Source organism: Ipomoea triloba, chromosome 14, assembly GCF_003576645.1.
Source record: "Ipomoea triloba cultivar NCNSP0323 chromosome 14, ASM357664v1".
In the NCBI taxonomy this organism is placed as follows: domain Eukaryota; kingdom Viridiplantae; phylum Streptophyta; class Magnoliopsida; order Solanales; family Convolvulaceae; genus Ipomoea; species Ipomoea triloba.
In genome coordinates, this window is record NC_044929.1 from 4,628,654 (window position 1) to 4,652,364 (window position 23,711).

The following is a 23,711-nucleotide window of genomic DNA, read 5'->3' on the forward strand; positions in this document are numbered from 1 at the left end:
TATATATATATATATATATATATATATATATATATATATATATATATATATATATATATATATATATATATATATATATATATATATATGAGTAAACTGGTGGAGAATAAGCGATGTTTAAAAAAATGAATAGACAAAAGTACCCTTGCCAAAAATAGGGTCTTGCCGGAAAAATCATCGGATGGAAAAAAATGTCCAAAAATGTTAGTTTAAGATGTTAAATGACAAAAACGATAGTCTATGATTAAATTTGAAGTTGCCACCAAAGACAAGGGACCTCCGGTAAAATTAACTCTTGTACTCATTTCTATATTTAGTTATTGTATTAACTATCATTTATTCGTTTAGCGTGTGGTAAGATCAACTATTTTATGGGTAATCAATGAATATAATTTTTTAAAAAAAGAAAATCATATAAAGGGGTAATAATTCTAAAAAGGGAATAGTAAGGTATTTAAACTTTATTTGTTTAAAAAAAGATCTTATAATTAATTATTGATGAGTGTTATACTATTATTGGTGAATGAAATATTATATCATATTGATATACAGTATATACTCGTTGATTTGAATTAGTATAAGTTCATTGGATCAAGAAAAAAATAATAACGGAATTCTCCTAATTTGGAAAAGAATAAAAGATAAGAGTAGATATAGAACAAAAGGTATGCATTATATTGAGAAAATATTGATAAAATAATGAACATAATATAATTTAGAAATTAAATGAATAAAAGAGGGAGTGGAATACAATATTCTTCTAAATGATAGATATTGTGGTTTTATTTAGTTAATTCAGATCGAATTAATAATTAAAAATAAAAAAAAATTGTAACACTTATATAATTATTATTTGGGACAGTATTTGGCTCAACATATCTAATATCTAATAATAATAGCACTCAATACTTCGTGAGCAAGAATATGGTAATTGACTAATTGCCATCTTGGTATTCAAAATTAGATCCGATTGATATAGATTCATGAAAGAATACATTGAACACATGTTTAAAATGAAAAGTATTATTCGAACAGAAGTTTTTTACGCAAAACTGCAAAACACATACAAATATACTTTCAGAATCTTTGCTATTTAATATTTAAAATTCTCACGAACTCACTAATTTTATCAAGGTTGACCCAATACAAAGTTAAAAATATAAATAAATAAATATTAAATGACATGGAAAATATATGGATGCTAAGCAATTTTTACATGTAACTTGTAAAGTTAAAAATCTATGATTTTTTTTAGCTGATGTGAAATTAATGTGTAAAAACATGTACAATGTGTATGAGCTCGAGTATCCAATCTATCATTAGGGGTCAATCTTGTTGATAGGTCTACCAAGCCAATTGTGTTGATAGGTATATGTCATTTATTATAAATTACTCGGAGAAAAAAATGACACTTTTAATCTTTCAAATTTGACTGAATTGTAAATTTAATCTTTCAAGTATTTGAACTATAGATTTATTCATTCAATTATAATCAACCTGATAGATTTAGTCTCTTAGGGACCAAATTAACCACCAATATGTTACTTAATAAAGTGACATATTTGGTCATCGACTCATGAAGGGATTAAATCTGTACTTTAATAATAATTGAAGGACTAATCTCAAATAACTAATGATTTAAATCTACAAATGGTCATAATTGAGTACTAAATGTGTAACTTTCCTTTAATCAAATGAACTCACATAAGTCATACCATCATCTATATTTATTATGAAGCATTGCATATAAAAATCCAAATTGGCATGTCATTTCAGAAAAAAAAAAAGAAAATTAAATTTGTAAGACTTTCAAGTGCACTTGTTAGTTGTTATCCGGCCTCACCTTATTGATGGACAATGTTGGGCCATTTTTAATACTTAAACAGTTAAACATCATTATTGATTAATCTACCTTGTTGATTTTGTTTGTTTGGGGAAGAAGGAAAGAAAAGGAAACAAGAAAGAAATTGCAAGGCAGTGGTGCGGAAAAAAGGGTTAAAAAAAAAAAAAAAAAAAAAAAAAAAAAAAAAAAAGGATTGCGCGTACGCGGCAGCGAAATTTGGCAGCATCTGGACCGTAGAATGGAGATTACTATGCATATGCAATTATGCATATGAATGCATTTCTTAGATCTTGACGTTGTTACTATTACACGTGTTTATATAATCATTGTTTTCAAGGCCTGCGATTGATGCCAACCTTATTTTCCATTCACGAATTGTTGCTCTGATTTTCAAACAATCATATCAAAGAATATGCCAATTTTGTGATGCTGTTAGCATTATTATTGACAATTGATGTTGGGGGAAATCCAGCTTTACTATTGGATTAACGTCCTAATTGTGGATGTCAATTCATTTCTAGTTGTCCATATAATAATAATAATAATAATAATAATAATAATAATAATAATAATAATTGGGTTCACGTGCGGTTGGATGTGTCTCATGCGATTGTACGGTTAAATCTGCGCCATTTATTCAAAGGTAATCAAGATAAATGAACCGCTCATAATGAACATAAATTTAAAAAAGCGTGGTGGCATTATTATAATTTTACATATATGTTATATGCTTTAGGTGCGTCATTTCACTACTTAAGGTGCGTCATCAATTTTAACTTAAAATTGATGTTTGGTCTCTTTCTCTTTCAACTATTGCATATCTTCTTCTTCAACTTTCAACACAAAACATCAATCAGTAAGTTAATTTCAATCAAATATGTTTTCTTAAAATTCCCTTATCTATTTTATTGCTTTTGTTAGGCAATTTTAAAATTTATTTATAGCGTGTTACATATAATTTTCAAAAGCAAAATTTGAATTTTGTCATTTATGATTAATAATAATAATAATAATAATAATAATAATAATAATAATAATAATAATAATAATAATAATAATAATAATTATTATTATTATTATTATTATTATTATTATTATTATTATTATTATTATTATTATTATTATTCTCACATTTTTCATCTTCCACGAAATTATAATTTTTTTGCAACCTATTTCCCCCAAACACCTCGCAAGAGTTAGTAGTAAAAAGTGCATGTCACTAATATATATATATATATATATATATATATATATAATATATATATATATATATATATAAAGTATAAATGTAATTTTTAATTTATATTTTAAAATTCTTCCAGTTAATAAACGCACTTTAATTTCAAATTCTATTTAATACTTAAAATTTTAATTTTCCAACCCTAAAAATTTCACTTTTTTAGCCTCTTTTTTTGAAGAAAAAAAGTTCACTTTTTTAGCCTCCTTTTTGAAAAAAAAAAAAAAAAAACACACAACAAAACTTTTCCATTCTCCCAAATTGGGCCAAGTTAGGTTTTACAAACACAAAAATTAAAAAATAATAATAATAAAAGCAGCCTCACTAATTCAAAATCCACATTAACACAACTACACAGGCTGTAAGTATGGGTTTCTTCACGTTAATTGGAAGAGTAATCAAGAACTTTACTTTGATTTATTGGAAAATCAATATCCGCTATCCAGAAATGATTAAAACCTTTACTTTTTCTATATAAAATGAGAAATATTATTTAAATAACTTATAACCTTTTGGTAAAGCGGCATAACATACAATAACTCTCTTAAGTAGAAAATTACATGTTTGTACCCCATTAGAGACAGTGACTCGATCTATTCTTGAGATACTACATACCGACAAATTATTAAAAAAAAATAGTGTAATATAATATAATTATAAAAGCAGAATTGTATTATATATTAATAAAATTATTAAAATAAATAACAAAATTAAAATTGATTTTAAACGTAAACCGCTCCTAATAACCTGCACCAACCGTAGACGATATTATTGAAAGCGACTACTTACGACTTTCGGGACGGATATAAATTATGATTGTGATTTGTGAGTAGAGATAAATTAATTAATTAATAGGGAGTAGTGTATTTATAATGTGTTGTATTCCGGCATTAATAAAGAAAAAAGAAAAAAAATTCTAGAAGCCGATAGTGGGTAAACTTCGTGCTTAGCAAGAAACCCCTGTTCATTCATGACCAACCCCCTATGAAGTCTCCTATTCCAAGAGTGTTTCATAAATAACGGTTAGCTGGTTTGGTTAGTTGGTTTGATTACTTGATGCATTAGTTCATTGTAAAAAAGTATTTGATAAATTAGTTGTTAGCTGATTACATATAAAATGATTTCTTTTAAAAAGTTGATTGGAAAAATTGCTTTGAACAACTTTTAAAATTTTGATATTTTGGAACAATAAACTGTAAAAAAAAAAGCTAATTAATTAAACGTTTTCAAAAAAAAAAAAGCTAATTAATTAAACACTGATTTTAATTATTTAACCAAATTAAATAGTTAATGGTGGTCAAACATATCTATTTTTTTTAATTTTTTAATTTAAATTTCAGCCCAAATTTTAATAATAAAAAAAATCAAATTATAAAACAGTACAGGCATACAATACGTGCCTATAAAGTTGTCTGTTTATATGATTTAAAAAAAAAATAAAATTAGGTTATCTACTCACTAAAACTCTAAAAGGAATTCTTCAAAAAAAAAAACTCTAAAAGGAATATATTATTATTATATAAAATTATACTTTTAAACTCTATCTTCAATATAGAAACAGATTCAGTTCTTATACTATATATAAGTATATAATAACAATTTAGTTCAATATACTTGAAGTTCACAAGATATTAATAAAGTGGCACCTTCGATCCTTTTATTAAATCTATTTAATGTTACATTTTAGAAATTCTAGTTGATTAGGGTTGTTAATGAATTTTTTATCTCATATTTCTCATTTTAGCCCTAGATCGCACTCTAATCGTAAGAGTTGGTGGTTAGAAATGCATGCCACTAATACTCTTTATAATGATGTTTTTTCATTGGTGTAATAGATGCTAATTGTTTACTTTTTAGCCATTAAGTTTTAAAGTTGGAGTGTACTTTGAGAAAAACGAAAATAAATAAAATGTGAAATGCTGTTATTGACTTTGACTAAATCAAAATTTAAAAAATAAATAATATAAATTTTAATAGAATGACCAGATCACAATCATCACTTCGTTGAGAATTTGAAGAGTGTGAAGGTCGATTCAAGTTTCTCCAATCGCATGTGCATTGCAACTATATATTAGTTGCCTTACAAATTTAGTTTGCAAAGAATATATATAACAAATTTTCTTATATGGATATTCCTTAAAAAATCGTAAAGTTATTCAAAACTAAGAGTATGTTGATTCATTTTTTTTCCTTATTATTGTTTTATATATGGCAATGGTATATTGAGATTTTAAAAATAGTTATGAAAAGATTAGACAAATCAAATGTTTGGTTTAACTTTTTTTATAAAGTTTAATTGTTACTAGTAATTTATTTGTGTGATTCATGACAAAATTTAAAAATAAAAATAAAATAGCTTTAAATAAATCAAAACTTAAGTACATTATGAGCCCCAAATGAAATGAGTGGCTGAGTGGGTGAAGCATGATTTTCTTATCTGAAAATTAAAAGTTTATCGAATAGAGGCTTTTCAGTGCAATTTATATCTTGTGTTACTACATCCTATTTTTAAATAGAAACAAATTGTATATTACTCCCTACATCTTATATATTCAATACACATACACATAATAATATTTCAATTCCAAAGAGTTTAAGAACACGCAACCATAATATCAATTAATGTCGTCCCGAGACTTATCATAGGTGGTTCGTCGCCTGACTTAAAGGTCACGACGGGAGGCGGCATTGTGGCAATTTGAATCTCACTGGAAGCATGTATTGGAAAAAGGTCCAAGGATGGAGTTTGAATCCCACAGGAAGCATATATGGGAATAAGACCCAAAGATGAGGGTTCGAATTCCACTAGAAGCGTGTATGGAAAAAAGGTCCAAAAATATCGAGAGAGCCATCAAAACGGTCTCACGTGGTGGGATAAAAAGCCCGCCTATTGGCGGGCTTAGAAGGTGGTCGACTCACCCCACCATGCCAAAGCTCGCAAGTGGGGCGGGGCGGGGCGGCCCAATGTTTTTTTTTTTTTTTTTTTTAGGGGGTGGGTGATACGTTGGAGGGTTTTAGACTTTTAGTCATATCTCCCTCATACGGAGTCCAAATGAGATGATTCAATTGTCAAAGGAAAGATTAAGAAGTTCTCTACAACTTTGAGAGATTCTGGATGCATAGATACCAGAAAATCAGAACATTCAGATAGACCCTGAGTAATTTGTCCTGCAACATGTTGATAGTGTTTTGATCACATCTCCTTCATATGAAGTCCAGTCAAGGTGATTCAGGTGGCTATGAAAAGTTAAGAGAGTACCCTACAACTTTAATATTCGAAGTTCTCTCTTCTTAGAGCAAAACAATATCAAAACTTAGTCTGAAATTTAACACGCTTAGGCTAATGAGTTGTTTTATTTAATTTTTTTAGTAGTGAGCCGCAGGCTAAACCTGTAGCCCGCTTGTATAGTTATAATTCAAGTTCGATTCAAATAGTGTATGGTTCGGTATTGATCCTCTGATTGAACTAAATAGTAGCCACCTCTAGATATAAAAGCTAGCAAACTATACACATACACATGGAACTAACGAAGTTGTCGATTTTTCAGTCACCAACTAAAATCGAAGGTAAACAATTGGAAAAATTACTGAAAAACTAAAAAAAAAAAAACTTGAAATTTAATAATCGAAACCAATCAAATTTTTTGGTCGGTCCAATTTTCAAGCCGTTAACAAAAAATTTGCTCGCTCCTAATTATAAGGGTGCATTATAATTTTTAATTTTTAGCCATTATTGTTAGAATTCATTAAATAGTAAAAGAGTTATAATAAAGTAAGAGAAGTTATGTCCAATAAAAATGGATTAAAAGTAATTTTGTACAATAATAATGCATTCTTTTATTAGCACAGAAAATAGACAAAAACTAGGAATATAGCATGTATTTATTGTAATACTCTGTATTTATTTTAAATTTTTGTATATAAATCTATATATTTAAAAATTACATTAAAATAATATTAAACTTAAAAAAATAAATTTATACATTTTAAGAAATATTAAATAAAATAAGCACAGAGGAAAAAAAAGAAAAAAAAAACATAGAAAAGAAAAAGGATCGGTATAATAGATTTGGCAAATGATGCCAATGAGCTTGTGATCTAGCGGTACCCAGTTATACCCATATGGAAGGGGGTGAGTTCGAGCCTTAGTGGAGGCGATGTTGACTCTTTGTGCTTTAGTAAGTTGAGAAAGTAGTTATGATTTATGAACAGATATTACATTGTAATAGAGTCAATAGTACCAAAAAAGATTTGGCAAATGGCAACTTTAGTTGATTGTTATGGGCTGCTAAATATTGGGCTATGAACACAGCATTGGCAAAAACTATGGATCCATCATATCCATTAATAAATTTGGGCTTTTCTCAAATTTAATGATTAAATGAAAGTTAGCACTTTGCAGCTATATGATATTGCTGGAGCGTTTCAACATCGGAGTGTACATGTCTGATCTTATTAAGAAGAAATTACTTTTACTTATATCATATAATTTGATGATTAGTGAATAAAATGTATATAATCCGATGTTATATTAACTGCTTATTAAACTCAAAAAGTCCTATATACTCCGTACATTATAAGAATGTATTTTTAAAGCACATTTTAAACATTATCAAATAGTAAAAATGAAAATTAAATTAATGCAAAGAATATTAACCCAATAATGTATCAGTGTTGTCATCTGACTTGATGTCATGACTAAAGAGGTTCGCGCATAAAGATTAGGGTCTGGCCGACAGGTTGATTGCAAGACTCACAATTTACCTTTACAATAACTCTAGGAGTTGGGCGTTACGTATTTAGGATTAGTCCGACAAAGTTGGTATGTGATCACCTAAGTATTAAAAGAAATTGTACAACTTTTTTTTTAATAGATTAGATGCTAAAGTGTCATCTAGCACCATGAACTATATTTAATTATTCATGTCGCACCCTGAACTTTCATATCGTATATATTGAGCCACAAACCAAAAAAAAAATTCACGTAGAACTTTTAGCAGGTTTCCATGTCTTCCTGCTGACATGGCGCAGGTTTTCAACTGATGTGGCATTTCTTTTAACCTTATGTTGTCCATGTAAGCATTTACATTTTCCAACTTATATAAATATTTTTATCCCAAATTAAAAAACTTTTCACCGACTACCCTAGTACCCTACCCCTCTCTCTCTCTCTCTCTCTCTCTCTATATATATATATATATATATATATATATATATATATATATATATATATATATATATATATATATATTGTTATTATATAATATCTTAAGATACGAGATATAACATATTCTTAACATATTAACCCGTTTAACAATTGAGGACTAAGACTAAATATTGAGTTGTATTGATAATTGTTAGGTCTATTATTTTTCATCTTATCTTATCATAAATATTTTTATACCTCTTAATTTGAAAAAATAAAATAAAAAATTTCCCGCCTGAATCAACCCTAAGCTATATATATTGTTACACCTCAATAACAATAGGTTCTTAGCGGGTTATAAATGAGTTTGTGTACACGAATTCCTATAAACAGTTAACACCATAATCTTAATGGGTTAAACATGTTATTAATATGTTTAACAGGTTGACCTGTATTAAATACTAAATCTAATAAAAACATAATAAGTTTCAATCCAGGTTATATCCCTGAATTGTGTCCGTTTTTTGTTCTGTTAAATTTTTGTATACATTATGCTATAAGAGTTGTACTATACAATTTTATGGAAAAAAAATATCTCTGCCGTTATAACTTCTATTATGTTTCCATTATTATTACCATGCACATGCATACACAATATTTTTTATTTTATTCTTCAAATGTAATAATGTTTGTAAACATGCTATTATAAGAAATAAGTTTGATTTCATTAAATTTTAATTAGATCTTACCATAATTATAGTTAGTAATTATCATATCTAAATTTCTTATTTGAATAATATTAATCATACCATAATTATTATACAAATTAGGAATAAGATTTAAATTAGCCACTGAACATAACTTGAAAGTGCAATTAGGCCACTAAACGAAAAAACTGAAATTACGCCACTGAACACCCTAAATATATGTAATTTCACCTCATAGCAGGTCATCATCCATTTCTTTAGGTTATAATTAAATTAATTTTTTATTTAAAAATTAATTTTATTAATTTTTTAATAAAAAACATTTTAAAAAAATCAGAGGGTATTTTCGTCTCTTCAACTAGAGATGAAGAATCTCTTTGTCTGGTTGGAGACGAAGACAGGCCAACGAAGGAGGGGGTGGCCGGCGGCCACCCTCATGGTTTTATTTTATTATTTTTAGTTTTTTATTAAAAAATTATTAAAATAATTATTAAATTTAATTTAATTATAACTTGAAAAAATAGATGACGACCTGCTATCAGGTAAAATTGCATACATTTATAGTGTTCAGTGCTTTCATTACACTTTTTTCGTTCAATGGCCTAATTGCACTTTCAGGTTACGTTCAATAGCCAATATAATATGAACCTTATTCCTTCAAATTATAAACTATACTTTTATTTAATATAATATGAATTCTACAACTATACATTTTTTATAAAAAAATATGCTATAATTTTTTTTAAAAATATTTTAATATTTAGTATTAATACTGGGCATTTGTTTTTGCCCTATATAAAATACTAGTCCTACTGATAATTGTCAAGTCTATTATTTTATATCTTATCATAAATATTTTTATTGCTTTTTTTTTTTTGAAAACAAATATTTTTATTGCTAATTAAAAGTTTTTACCGCCTGACTCAACACTACCAATATATATTGTTATTATTATATAATTCAAACACTCGTTATTACACCAAAATATCTAATATCGCTATAATTAAATCATTATAATAAAGGAGATAATCATTTTGTACTTTAAAAAATTAAAACATACATTAGTTATTGTATGATTAGTTTGTAATTTGAAATGTAACCATTGAAATTATTTATATAAATTCTGTAAAACATAAATTAATAAATTGAACACGTTTGATAAAATTGAACGAAAATGATGAATTATGCACACTCCTATTTAACTTTTAACCCGTTAACGATTGCGAACACGTTAAAACTAAATATTAAGTCGGAGGTCTATTATTTTCCATCTTATTATAAATATTTTTATACATGTTTGTTTGCCAAAAATACTTTTTAGCGCGCGCCCCAAACTATATATATTGTTATTATATAAATTGTATTTGATAATTGTCAGATATATTATTTTCCATCTTATCATAATTATTTTTATACCTTGTTATTTGCCAAAAAATTTTACCGCCTGAATCAATCTTAAATTATATATATTGTTACTACATCCGTCTCATTTTATCTGTCCTAGTTATTACTATTTATTGGTCAAACCAACTCTTTCATTTTTGTTTATTATTTTTATTATTTTTAACTTATTTTTTAATATGATTTGTTGTGTTTAATAATACTTTTAATGTAATTTCTCAATATATAAATTTTGAATATTAATACTAAATTTATTATTATAAAAATTGAATTAAAAATAATTTTATTCAAGCCTAGTTAACAGAATCAATCAGACACAAAATGGGACTGGGAGAATTATATAATTCAAACGCTGACCATATATTAAACCAAATACCTGATATCACTATCTAAACCATATATTACCCTAAACTATATGTCTATATATATCACTATCTAAACCATATATTACCCTAAACTATATGTCTATATATATCACTATCTAAACCATATATTACCCTAAACTATATGTCTATATATATCTCTCTCTGGCTCTTATATAATCCAAACGCTACCTGATATCTCCGTATCTCTCTCCCTCTCATTCTCATTTCTCAGTAAACTTTACGTAGGATGGCTCGTCGTTCTCTGCATGGTTACATATTCAAGCCAACCGACAAGGAGTTGATGCAATATTTGGAGGGTTTCGTCCTTGGAAAACCTCTCAAATACACCTCTGATTTCATCGCACTGGAAGATCTTTACGGAGAGAAAGAACCCGCTGAGATTTTCGGCTCCGGCGACCCTATGACTCGCTATTACTTCACCCAGTTGAGGAGAAAATGCCAAGGTGGCTCAAGATTCTTGCGTGGCGTCGAAAACCGCGGGACGTGGAAGGGCCAGGACGCAGCACATCCTATTAGAGTCCGCGACAAAGTTATGGGATTCAGGAAAAGTTTGAAGTACGAGATGAAAAAATCAAAAAGCAAGGGCGGGCTGGGCGACCGCCCAGGGGAGGCTTGGCTCATGAAAGAATATTCCCTGTCGGATGATTATCTCCGAGATAAAAACGTTGTACTCAAGGATGTTGTACTCTGCCGGATAAGGCGGAGAGTCGTTAGAAGCACATCAAGAAGCAGTGAATCGTCTACTCTGAATATTAATGAAAATGATACGCCGTTGGAGATTTACAATTGGCCGGAAAATGATGTTGTATCTCTGCCACCCTCGGAAACTCAAACTTTGGACGCCGCCGCCGCAGAGGCAGCCAGTGGAGTTGATGATGCAAATGGAGGAGTGATCGCTATGGAAAATGATAGATTACAGCTGGATGAATGGGATCAACTGTTGAGGACGCCGGAAAATGAATCTCTGCCACCTTCTGAAACTTCAACTTTGGCTGCCGCAGAGTTTTCCAGTGGAGTTGATGATGCGCATGGAGGAGTGAGCACTATGGGCAATGATCCATTAGTTGATGAATTGGATGAATTATTGAAGAAAACACCACCACATGATATTTTTGAGGATTGGTCCGACATCCTGACCCAAGAAGATATTGAAAGGATAAATCACCCTGGGCCAGTACCTATTTTAAGGCCTAACTAATTAATTAAGATTACACAAATTGTACAGTATCACAATATGTAAATGTAAGGGTCAATCCCAATAAGAGTAAACAGTTTTAGCAAATTTACTGAGGATTGGTTTATGTTCCGCCAGTAGGTCTTTTTTATATTTTAATGGATGGATTTGAGAATCATTTACATACATTCCTTTAACCTACCTTTCTGTTAGAGAGGATGAATGAAGTGTTCGAGTGTGCATAAACTTGTTCACTGTACTGAGATTGCGCTGCACTGGTTAGAAGCTTAGGCTTTTATGCACTAATTAATGGCCCTTCTTGGTAAATAATCAGCCTATCAGTCAATTTTGGCTTATTTGACCACTATTAGTTGGTAAATAATAAGGTTTTTGTAACTCCAAAATGCCAAAATTCAAAAGGCTACTCAAAGCAGCCTTTTCAATTAGCTTTTTGAGCAAAAAATTATACCAAACAGCCATCAGATAACAGCTAATTTATCAAACAACTTTCTACAATCAGCCAATGTTATCAACAAATCATACCTTCTAACCCAAACAGCCAACCCAATCAGCCAACAGCCATTTACCAAACAGGACCAATATGATTTCATCTTTCATTATTTTAGTTTGATGCATGTGAATATTAAGACATCTTTATCTTCTTTTAAATTTCCTCTGGATGCATGGATGCATTTGCTGGGTATGGAACAAATTTAATATTTTAAAACACCTTACATGAAGGAGAAAGTGTTGTGAATGGTGGAATGCCGTTGCTGGTTGATTCATGTCTGTCTCTCACATAAAGGGTGGTTGATATAATGTGCTAGTATGTTTCTATTACGTGTGTTGGGTTTTCTGGAAGGGTAATGCTACATGGACCAAAAGTTTTCACCATTTAATGTGGCAATATATGATTTATATTTGATTAATAAGTAGATTCCTTTTTTAATGCGGGGTGGGTTGGCCAATTCATGGTAACCAATGAATAAAAAGAGTTTTATTAATGGTGAAAGATTTTGGTGAAAACTTTTGGTCAATGTAGCATTACATAGCATTTCTGGAATCTTGGGCAGGTAAGGAGTTCTTTGATGGGTTAACATAGAAAAGCTATGGATCTATATATATGCATTTGCATTAAGAAGATGAAATATAAATTTATGCTGTTAACATAATGAACTTTATTAACTTTATACTGTTGATTCTGTTGTTGTAATTGGCCCATATACAACTTAACTTAAACTGCAAATTGTGGCCATGTAGAGCTTACTGATCCGTTGTTTTTTTTTTTTTTTTTTTNATATCTCTCTCTGGCTCTTATATAATCCAAACGCTACCTGATATCTCCGTATCTCTCTCCCTCTCATTCTCATTTCTCAGTAAACTTTACGTAGGATGGCTCGTCGTTCTCTGCATGGTTACATATTCAAGCCAACCGACAAGGAGTTGATGCAATATTTGGAGGGTTTCGTCCTTGGAAAACCTCTCAAATACACCTCTGATTTCATCGCACTGGAAGATCTTTACGGAGAGAAAGAACCCGCTGAGATTTTCGGCTCCGGCGACCCTATGACTCGCTATTACTTCACCCAGTTGAGGAGAAAATGCCAAGGTGGCTCAAGATTCTTGCGTGGCGTCGAAAACCGCGGGACGTGGAAGGGCCAGGACGCAGCACATCCTATTAGAGTCCGCGACAAAGTTATGGGATTCAGGAAAAGTTTGAAGTACGAGATGAAAAAATCAAAAAGCAAGGGCGGGCTGGGCGACCGCCCAGGGGAGGCTTGGCTCATGAAAGAATATTCCCTGTCGGATGATTATCTCCGAGATAAAAACGTTGTACTCAAGGATGTTGTACTCTGCCGGATAAGGCGGAGAGTCGTTAGAAGCACATCAAGAAGCAGTGAATCGTCTACTCTGAATATTAATGAAAATGATACGCCGTTGGAGATTTACAATTGGCCGGAAAATGATGTTGTATCTCTGCCACCCTCGGAAACTCAAACTTTGGACGCCGCCGCCGCAGAGGCAGCCAGTGGAGTTGATGATGCAAATGGAGGAGTGATCGCTATGGAAAATGATAGATTACAGCTGGATGAATGGGATCAACTGTTGAGGACGCCGGAAAATGAATCTCTGCCACCTTCTGAAACTTCAACTTTGGCTGCCGCAGAGTTTTCCAGTGGAGTTGATGATGCGCATGGAGGAGTGAGCACTATGGGCAATGATCCATTAGTTGATGAATTGGATGAATTATTGAAGAAAACACCACCACATGATATTTTTGAGGATTGGTCCGACATCCTGACCCAAGAAGATATTGAAAGGATAAATCACCCTGGGCCAGTACCTATTTTAAGGCCTAACTAATTAATTAAGATTACACAAATTGTACAGTATCACAATATGTAAATGTAAGGGTCAATCCCAATAAGAGTAAACAGTTTTAGCAAATTTACTGAGGATTGGTTTATGTTCCGCCAGTAGGTCTTTTTTATATTTTAATGGATGGATTTGAGAATCATTTACATACATTCCTTTAACCTACCTTTCTGTTAGAGAGGATGAATGAAGTGTTCGAGTGTGCATAAACTTGTTCACTGTACTGAGATTGCGCTGCACTGGTTAGAAGCTTAGGCTTTTATGCACTAATTAATGGCCCTTCTTGGTAAATAATCAGCCTATCAGTCAATTTTGGCTTATTTGACCACTATTAGTTGGTAAATAATAAGGTTTTTGTAACTCCAAAATGCCAAAATTCAAAAGGCTACTCAAAGCAGCCTTTTCAATTAGCTTTTTGAGCAAAAAATTATACCAAACAGCCATCAGATAACAGCTAATTTATCAAACAACTTTCTACAATCAGCCAATGTTATCAACAAATCATACCTTCTAACCCAAACAGCCAACCCAATCAGCCAACAGCCATTTACCAAACAGGACCAATATGATTTCATCTTTCATTATTTTAGTTTGATGCATGTGAATATTAAGACATCTTTATCTTCTTTTAAATTTCCTCTGGATGCATGGATGCATTTGCTGGGTATGGAACAAATTTAATATTTTAAAACACCTTACATGAAGGAGAAAGTGTTGTGAATGGTGGAATGCCGTTGCTGGTTGATTCATGTCTGTCTCTCACATAAAGGGTGGTTGATATAATGTGCTAGTATGTTTCTATTACGTGTGTTGGGTTTTCTGGAAGGGTAATGCTACATGGACCAAAAGTTTTCACCATTTAATGTGGCAATATATGATTTATATTTGATTAATAAGTAGATTCCTTTTTTAATGCGGGGTGGGTTGGCCAATTCATGGTAACCAATGAATAAAAAGAGTTTTATTAATGGTGAAAGATTTTGGTGAAAACTTTTGGTCAATGTAGCATTACATAGCATTTCTGGAATCTTGGGCAGGTAAGGAGTTCTTTGATGGGTTAACATAGAAAAGCTATGGATCTATATATATGCATTTGCATTAAGAAGATGAAATATAAATTTATGCTGTTAACATAATGAACTTTATTAACTTTATACTGTTGATTCTGTTGTTGTAATTGGCCCATATACAACTTAACTTAAACTGCAAATTGTGGCCATGTAGAGCTTACTGATCCGTTTTTTTTTTTTTTTTTTTTTTCTGAAATTGGTGAATGATAACATATTGCCTCAAATTATTGCATGGACCATGGTTCAACTTCAAAATAAAATTATCCACATTAATAACAAGAGGTGAAGAGAAAAGGGTGGATCCCTGATATGTGGAGCTCCATAATTCTCAGCCCAAATACAACTGCACCCCACGACTATATAAGGATCGATTACTGTTTGTATTCAATCAAACCAAAAAAAGAAATAAAAAAGCAATAATTCATTAATTTTTTCTCTTAACAGCACCATATATGGCTTCATCACTCTTACAAAACCTGATGATTTTCGCGGTGGCCGCTGCCGCCGTGATCTACACGGCGGCCGGCGCTAGCAAGGTGTACGATGCTAGCAAGTACTGCCAGACGGCGGACGACAAGAAGCTGTGCGAGCAGATGGTGTCGGGCGCGCAGAACCTCCACGACGCGTCGGAGAAGGCGATCTTGGCGACGAAGCAGTACGCGAAGAAGATCGAGGGAGAGAGCACCGCGGTGATCCCGGCGGTGAAGGACCTGCCGCCGGAGACCAAAAAATCGATCGTGGACACGTGCAAGGAGAGCTACAAGAACGCGGTGGACGATCTGGATCTGTCCCTCAAGGCCCTTCTCGACCACGACAAAGGCACTCTCATGACCCGCCTCAGCGCCGCCCTGGATAGCGACTGCGAGGACGCCGTGAATGAGTTCGGCGTCAAATTCCCGTTGCAGCATGACATGAAACGCTACGACGCCGAGCTCGAGAACGCTTTGGCCGTCGTTACCCAACAATGAACCCTTCATATACTTAAGGACCTGCACATAGTCGACAAACACGGGAGGATTTTTGCCATATCTTCCTCATAGTCCAAATCAGATATTCCAGTGTCAAAAGAAAGATAAAGAAAATCATTAACAACTTTGATACCAGAAAATTAGAACATATGAACACCCTCTAAGGAATTTGTCCTACAACATGTTGATAGTGTTTTGATCCTATCTCCTCCATATGAAGTCCAATCTAGGTGATTTAAGTGACTATAAAAAGCTAAGAGAGTACCCTACAACTTTAATGTTCCAAATTTTTTCATTCTTAGAGCAAAACTGAGTAGGGCAAATTAAAGCTAATGAGTTAAGTTTTATTTAATTTTTTTTTTTAGTAGCGAGCTGCCGGTTAAACCTTAACCCGCGGTCCTTCTTGTGAAGACTAAGATTTGACCGGTGGACTAATTGTGTGACTCATGATTACCTCTACTGTGGCTCTAAGGGCGGGGTCTTAAAATAAATTAATTTATACATATTTGGGGAAGAATTAATGTATACATATATTTGCATGGGTAGTTCAATTGGTCCTCATGTCATAAATTAAGAGGCAAATCAATGAATACATATTTAACCAAAAACAAAAGTGACTATCATTTAAAGCTCTAGCCCAAAGTATTTTTCAATTCATATGCACATTCCATTCATATAATCATATGCACATGAATATAAAATCTTAACCCTAACCATAGTTATTAAGTTTAAACCCTTAACCGTAACCTTTTGTATAGTTACAATTCAAGTTCGGTTCTAATAGTTTACGGTTCGATTTTGATTGATTGAACTGAACCGCAATCGCCTCTATATAGAAAAGCTAACAAACTATATACATACACATGGAACTAACATAGAGTTCTAAACATGTGAACATAGAGTTTTTAAATTGTGAACATGGACTTGAGTCCACCTTGTAAGATACTACTAGAGCTTTTCAACATCTGAGCGTACATGTCTGATCTTATTAAGAAGAAATTACTTATATCATATAATTAGTCAGATGTTATATTAACTATTTATTAAACTAAAAAAGTCCTGTATATTCTGTGTATTCCCAAGTCTTTCTGTGTATTTTAGGCAAGAATTCTATGTATTCATGATAGTGGTACTTAAACACAAGGGTGATGTGTTTGTGTATTTGGTGTTTTCATTTTCTGCTTCTGTGTATTCATTGAAGACATTCTGTGTATTGTAGACTACGATGTTAGGAGGTACTAAAACATAGGTTGTGATGTGTTCTGTGTATTCCCTCAAGTAATTATGTGTATTCTAGGCAAGAATTTTGTGTATTCCTAAAGTCATTCGTGTCCACTACGGACCCTAGTCCACGATATAACGATTGCTATATACTCCGTACATTATAAGAATGTTTTTTTAAAGCAAATTTTAAACATTATTAAATTGTAAAAATGAAAATTAAATTAATGCAAAGAATATTGACCCAATAATGTATTAGTGTCACCGTGACTTGATGTCAGGACTAAAGACGTCAATGTGAGGTTCGAGCACAAAGATTAGCGTGAGGCTGGCGGGCTGATTACAAGACTTGCAGTTTACCTCAGTGACTCTAGGGGCGGGCTGATTACAAGACTTGCAGTTGCAGTGACTCTAGGAGCTTGGCCTTATGCGTTTAGGATGGCAATTTATATCGTGAACCAGGATGTGGACCATGATCCAATACACATAATTTGACTTCATAATGTACATAATTCATGTTCATAATGCACATAATTCATGTTCATATATAATACACATACACATATAATGAACATATATATATAGAATTTGATTTCATAAAATACAAAATTCATGTTCATAATGCACAGACACATAAACACAGTATAATGAACATAAATTAAACACTTAACATAATACACAAAATTCATGTTCATTATATCGTGTTTATGTGTATATTTATATTTATTATGAACATGAATTCTTTACCTTATAAAGTCAAATTCTGTGTATTGCATCAGGGTCCACGGTATAACGATTGGTTTAGGATTAATCCGTCAAAGCTAGTCTGGGATCACCTAAGTATTAAAAGAAAGTGTAAATCTTTTTTTTTTTTTGGAATAAGATTCAAATTGGCCACTAAAAGTAACCTGAAAGTGTAATTAGGCCACTGAACGAAAAAAAGTGCAATTAGGCCAATGAACACTCCAAATACATGCAATTTCACTAGATAGCAGGTTATCTTCAATTTCATCAAGTTGTCTGCTTATGTGGATAGTAAATTGGCATTTTAAAATAATTTTTTAATAATACATTAAAAATAAAAAAATTAAATGCCTGCTTGCTTGCTTGTTTTTTTTTTTTTAAAAAAAATTGAAAAATGAAAAAAAAAATTAAAAATACAATGCTTGCTTGTTTTTTTTTTAATTAAATTTTTTAATTTTTTATTTATTTTATTTTTATATTTAAAGTTTAGTATTAAAAAATATTTTAAAATGTCAAACTCATCATATAGGTAAGCAGACAACCTGGTGAACTAGAAGGTAAACTGCTATCAAGGTAAAATTACATGAATTTGGAGTGTTCAGTGATATAATTGCCCTTTTTGTTTCGTTCAGTGGCGTAATTGCACGATTAGGTTTATATGCTAAAGTAATAGAAAATTCAATTTCAAAATAAAATTATCCACATTAATAACAAGAGGTGAAGAGAAAAGAGTGGTTATCTGAACTGCACCCATAGTTGTCGGCCCAAACACAACTGCATCCCACAACTATATAAGGATCGATTAGTGTTTGGATTGAATATAACCAAAAAAAGAAATAAACAAAAGCAATAATTCTTTCTCTTCACATCACAGCACCATATATGGCTTCACAAAACCTGATGATTTTGGCGGTGGTCGCCGCCGCCCTGATTTACACGGCGGCCGGCGCCAGCAAGGTGTACGACGCTAGCAAGTACTGCCAGACGGCGGACGACAAGAAGCTGTGCGAGCAGATGGTGTCGGGCGCGCAGAACCTCCACGACGCGTCGGAGAAGGCGATCAAGGCCACGAAGGACTACGCGAAGAAGATCGAGGGAGAGAGCACCGCGGAGATCCCGTCGGCGAAGGACCTGCCGCCGCAGACCAAAAAATCGATCTTGGACACGTGCAAGGAGAGCTACAAGAAAGCGGTGGACGATCTGGATCTTTCCCTCAAGGCCCTTCTCGACCACGACCGAGGCACTCTCATGACCCGCCTCAGCGCCGCCCTGGATAGCGACTGCGAGGACGCCGTGAATGAGTTCGGAGTTAACTTGCCGTTGAAGAAGGACATGAAACGCTACGACGCCGAGCTCGAGAACTCTTTGGCCGTCGTTACGCAACAATGAACCCGGCCTCCACGCCGGACCGCCCTTCATTTAATTAAAAACAAGTTTCAAATAAGCATAAAAAGTATTCTTCTCTTTAATTTTAATTACCGGTGTTTTACCCGTGAAATGTACGGAAGAAAATGTAGTTAGACTTTTCATGCTATTTTCATACCATATAAAATTTTGTATAGAGATAGATTTATAAAAACATTTATATAATTAAATTGATTTATTCTTACTGTATTTCATATATATGTATTATAATTCTAATCATCTATCTACAAACCTAAGTTAGATCCCTAGTGAGAACTTAAAAATGTTGGTTTTTGTTGAGATGGTGATGGTAAATATTATTTAGATTTTAGTATTTTTTTTAAATGATTTTTTCTATTTTACCCTCTTAAATACGGTACATACTATATATGAATATCATTGTTCTTTAAGATAAGTTTTTAATTAATTGGTTAAAATTTTAGTTCTATTATCTCTTCTTTTTAAATTGATAGATCTAGCTAGAGATCATATGAGAGAGACATCATTATTAAATATGTGGGTTTAAATTAATTTAATAATATTAAATAATTGTAAATATAAGTTAATTAGTTAGTTTTGTTTTTATATTAGTTTTATTCACGTAAATCAATTTGTTTTAGGCTAGTAATATTTAAATACTAATTTCTACTATTTTAGATTTATAAAATTTTTATAATTTATCATATTTTATAAAATTTGTTTACATACATCATTTGCACCACAAATCTTTGAAATGAATACCGATAATTCTTGAGTTTGTCATCAAATGTTACTGGTTTTTTGTTTGTTTTTTTTTTGTTTAATATAAATTTTATCATTGTACATTTATGTAATTGCACAATGTGTTTCATTTGTTTTCTGTGTGTATGTACGCATACACATATTGTCTATATTAAATAAAAATCATTGATACTAAAGATGTTAGTAGTAATTCCAACAATTGTTATATCATAAATCATGGTTTACTTGACATTGTGGATCATGATATATTCAAAATAACATTCAGATTATGTGTCTTAATTAATAGATTATTATACCTACAAGCACATACATATCAACACTTACAAACCTAATAATAAGAGCCAATAAAGTTAGGCCCCTAACATAAACTAAAAAATGTTGGTGTAATTGTTTGTTGAAACGAATGGTTCATATTATTTTGATTTTAGTACTTTTTTAAAAATTATTTTTCATACTTTACCTTCTATTATATCATTTACTTTTCTTAAATATCACTGCGTTCGGTCAGTGTAAACTTTAGTAACCAAATATTCCGTTAACTATTTATTATTGTTAACTTACTCATTGATTTTCATAAAGAAGATCTTAGGTTAGAACCCATCCCAATAAAAATTGACATAATTGTTAAACATATACAATGAATATGTTAGAGTACGTGTATTAAAAAATACAATATAAAATTTAACATGAACTTTAAATCAATTAATTAGAATCACACATTGGGCATTGATGAAACGGTACACCTAATTAAAAGTATATATCCAACACAGATGAGAAACTATGTATATTTCATTGTCTTTTTGAGGAAGGAAGATTTGGTTATGTTTTTGAAGGTGTATGTCACTAAAATTGCAATGAAGCACACCATAGGACTATATTTAATCATGAATTCATTTCTGGCGGAAGTGGCAACAAGAGAAAGGATGGATTACCCCAATTAATAGGGTTTTGTGTTGTAAAAATTATGCTTGGGTACTATCTAGTAAGGGTGTTTCCCTCTAAAACTGTTATTGCACTAGTTAATTTTATGAAAAATTATGCCACAGGTCATAGTTATGCATTTTTGAAATATTTACTTTTATGAAAAATTTGATAATTTTGCATTGATATACGCTGGGATAACAAATGATACTTTGATAAATTTTGAAATACTAATTTAAAAATACACATTTGGTATTGGACTATTCGCGCAATGCGCGTGTGGTAACTAGTATATGTAATATATAAGATAAGTGTCAATTGGTCGGTTGAGAAGTATTCAGATGATTGGATACAAGTAGTGAAGTGAGTATATAATGTTCCATTGAGCGAAGTCAATGTGCTATTTATACTTATGCAAAATTCAGTTTATGCAAAGTCGGTCCATTGACTCGCTTCCAAATGTCCTCTCCTATTTTGCTTGCCAAGTCGGTCAATTGGCTCATATGCACCCTCGACACTTTTGCTTTGTCATAAGCGACTCTCTTCAATTAGCTAGATATGTCTATTTAGCCCATGGGCTAGGGTATACAATTGATCGAATAGGTATAACCCATTAGGTAGGCTTTTGGTTTTTTTAAATAAGACCTACCTCGAGTTTTTGATTGAAATTCAAATTTGAGATGAAGTATGGTATTAAGAAAAAGAACAAATAAAAAATATATTCACAATGATTTATTACACGGCTAAATATTATACTTTGTAATATAAAAGTTAATAGCGCTCATGGCCTAATGGATAAGGCGCTTGACTTCTAATCAAGCGATTGTGGGTTTGAGTCCCACTGGGTGTGTAAGGTGCAACCTTGATATAATATTACAAAAAACATGTTTACTGCATATTCTAGTGCTATATGTCACTATACAATCCCATTTTCACAATTATCTACTTACATATTTATTCATTATTATGATTAAATTTATTGTCATCTTTTTTTACTCATCACCATCTTCTATCTTTTCTACCTGCATTACTTACTTAAACATAACTTATTTGCTTATGCTTAAAGTTAGATATTATTCACATTATCAAAATTAAAAATTGAACTTTATACCAAGTTTTATATTTTGATTGAACTTAATTGATAATGGTTTAGATTTTTTAGTTATGTTATATCGTAATACAAGTTTGGTCCGGATACCCGATATTAAAATTTCACATATATTATTATATTAGAAGTCAAAGTAAAAATTATATATTTACATACATGTCATTCAAACGAATATATCTAAAAATATTTTAAATATTATCTCAAAAAAATATTAATATCATCTAAACTAAATTTTAGGTGAACTTAATAAGTTAGTGCTTCGAATATATTTTTAGTTATGTTATATACATATATAAATTTGGTCCGAATATCAAATGTAAAAATATTACATACATTAGACTTAAAAGTAAAAATTATATATATTTATTCTATTTAAATTAAATATATTTTAAAATATTTTAAATATAAGGTTTAAAAATCACTCGAAATTAAACTTGTGTTAATTTTATAACGTTAATCAATAAAAATAAATTTGAAAGAAAATAAGTGTTAGTAATAAAATTTTCTAAACAAAAAAACAAAGAATGAAAAACAAACCATGAAAATTGAAAAAAAATTATAAAACAGAAAATAGAGAACAATTTTGGTTTGTAAACAACGGGCCAAGAGAGTCTCATATGTTGAATAGTACAGAGACGGACAATGACAAGTCAATGTAGATTCTAGTTTTTAGGAGTTTTTTTTTCTTCTTATGATTTTCCAACTCTTGTTTATATATGTTTTTTTTTATTTGATTTTGATTTTTTTTTCTTGAAATATTTTTTTTTCTACTTTTGTTTGTTTTTCATTGATTTTTTTTTGTATGATGTATATGTATATATTGTGTATATATATATATATATATATATATATATATATATATATATTTCAAGTACTAGTATAATATAAATGTCATTTTAAATTAAGGTCTATCCGTCTAGTATATATATTGCAATATATATTGCAATGTAGATCAGGGTGAATGTTACAATTTGCCTTCATAGCCATTCTTTTTGATGATTCTGTTCTCTCTTCCTTTTAGGGGCATGGGCATGTTGTGTAGTGGAATTCTCTTTCTATAATTATTCAAACTTTTGAAATGTTCTGAAGCATAGATGCCTTAGCTTGATATGTTATCCTTAGAATTACAAGAATTAAGTATATCAAATTCAATGTAACTACTTCCTTCGCATGTTCATTCATTTCACCCCATCTTTCTATCCACACTAATCCACTTGATTGGATCTGAGTTTTAGATAAAGAAGTATATATAATTAAATCACTT

The 23,711-nt window shown here is 31.1% G+C and overlaps 2 protein-coding genes and 1 non-coding gene across 3 annotated transcripts; all 3 read left to right on the plus strand.

Moving 5' to 3' along the window:
• Positions 1 to 10,946: 10,946 nt before the first annotated feature.
• Positions 10,947 to 11,918, plus strand: LOC116004797 (NAC domain-containing protein 78-like). The gene has a single exon (XM_031244966.1). The coding sequence runs from the start codon at positions 10,947 to 10,949 to the stop codon at positions 11,916 to 11,918; it is 972 nt and encodes a 323-aa protein (XP_031100826.1).
• A 1,368-nt stretch (positions 11,919 to 13,286) lies between these two features.
• LOC116004798 (NAC domain-containing protein 78-like) lies at positions 13,287 to 14,258 on the plus strand. The gene has a single exon (XM_031244967.1). It carries the CDS (start codon positions 13,287 to 13,289, stop codon positions 14,256 to 14,258), a length of 972 nt encoding a protein of 323 aa, XP_031100827.1.
• A 7,858-nt stretch (positions 14,259 to 22,116) lies between these two features.
• TRNAR-UCU lies at positions 22,117 to 22,189 on the plus strand. The gene has a single exon. It is a non-coding gene; the product is annotated as a tRNA-Arg (tRNA).
• Positions 22,190 to 23,711: the final 1,522 nt, after the last annotated feature.

Coding starts and splice junctions, on each gene's coding strand:
- LOC116004798 (XM_031244967.1), top strand. CDS start 13,287: ATGGCTCGTCGTTCTCTGCATGGTTACATATTCAAGCCAACCGACAAG.
- LOC116004797 (XM_031244966.1), top strand. CDS start 10,947: ATGGCTCGTCGTTCTCTGCATGGTTACATATTCAAGCCAACCGACAAG.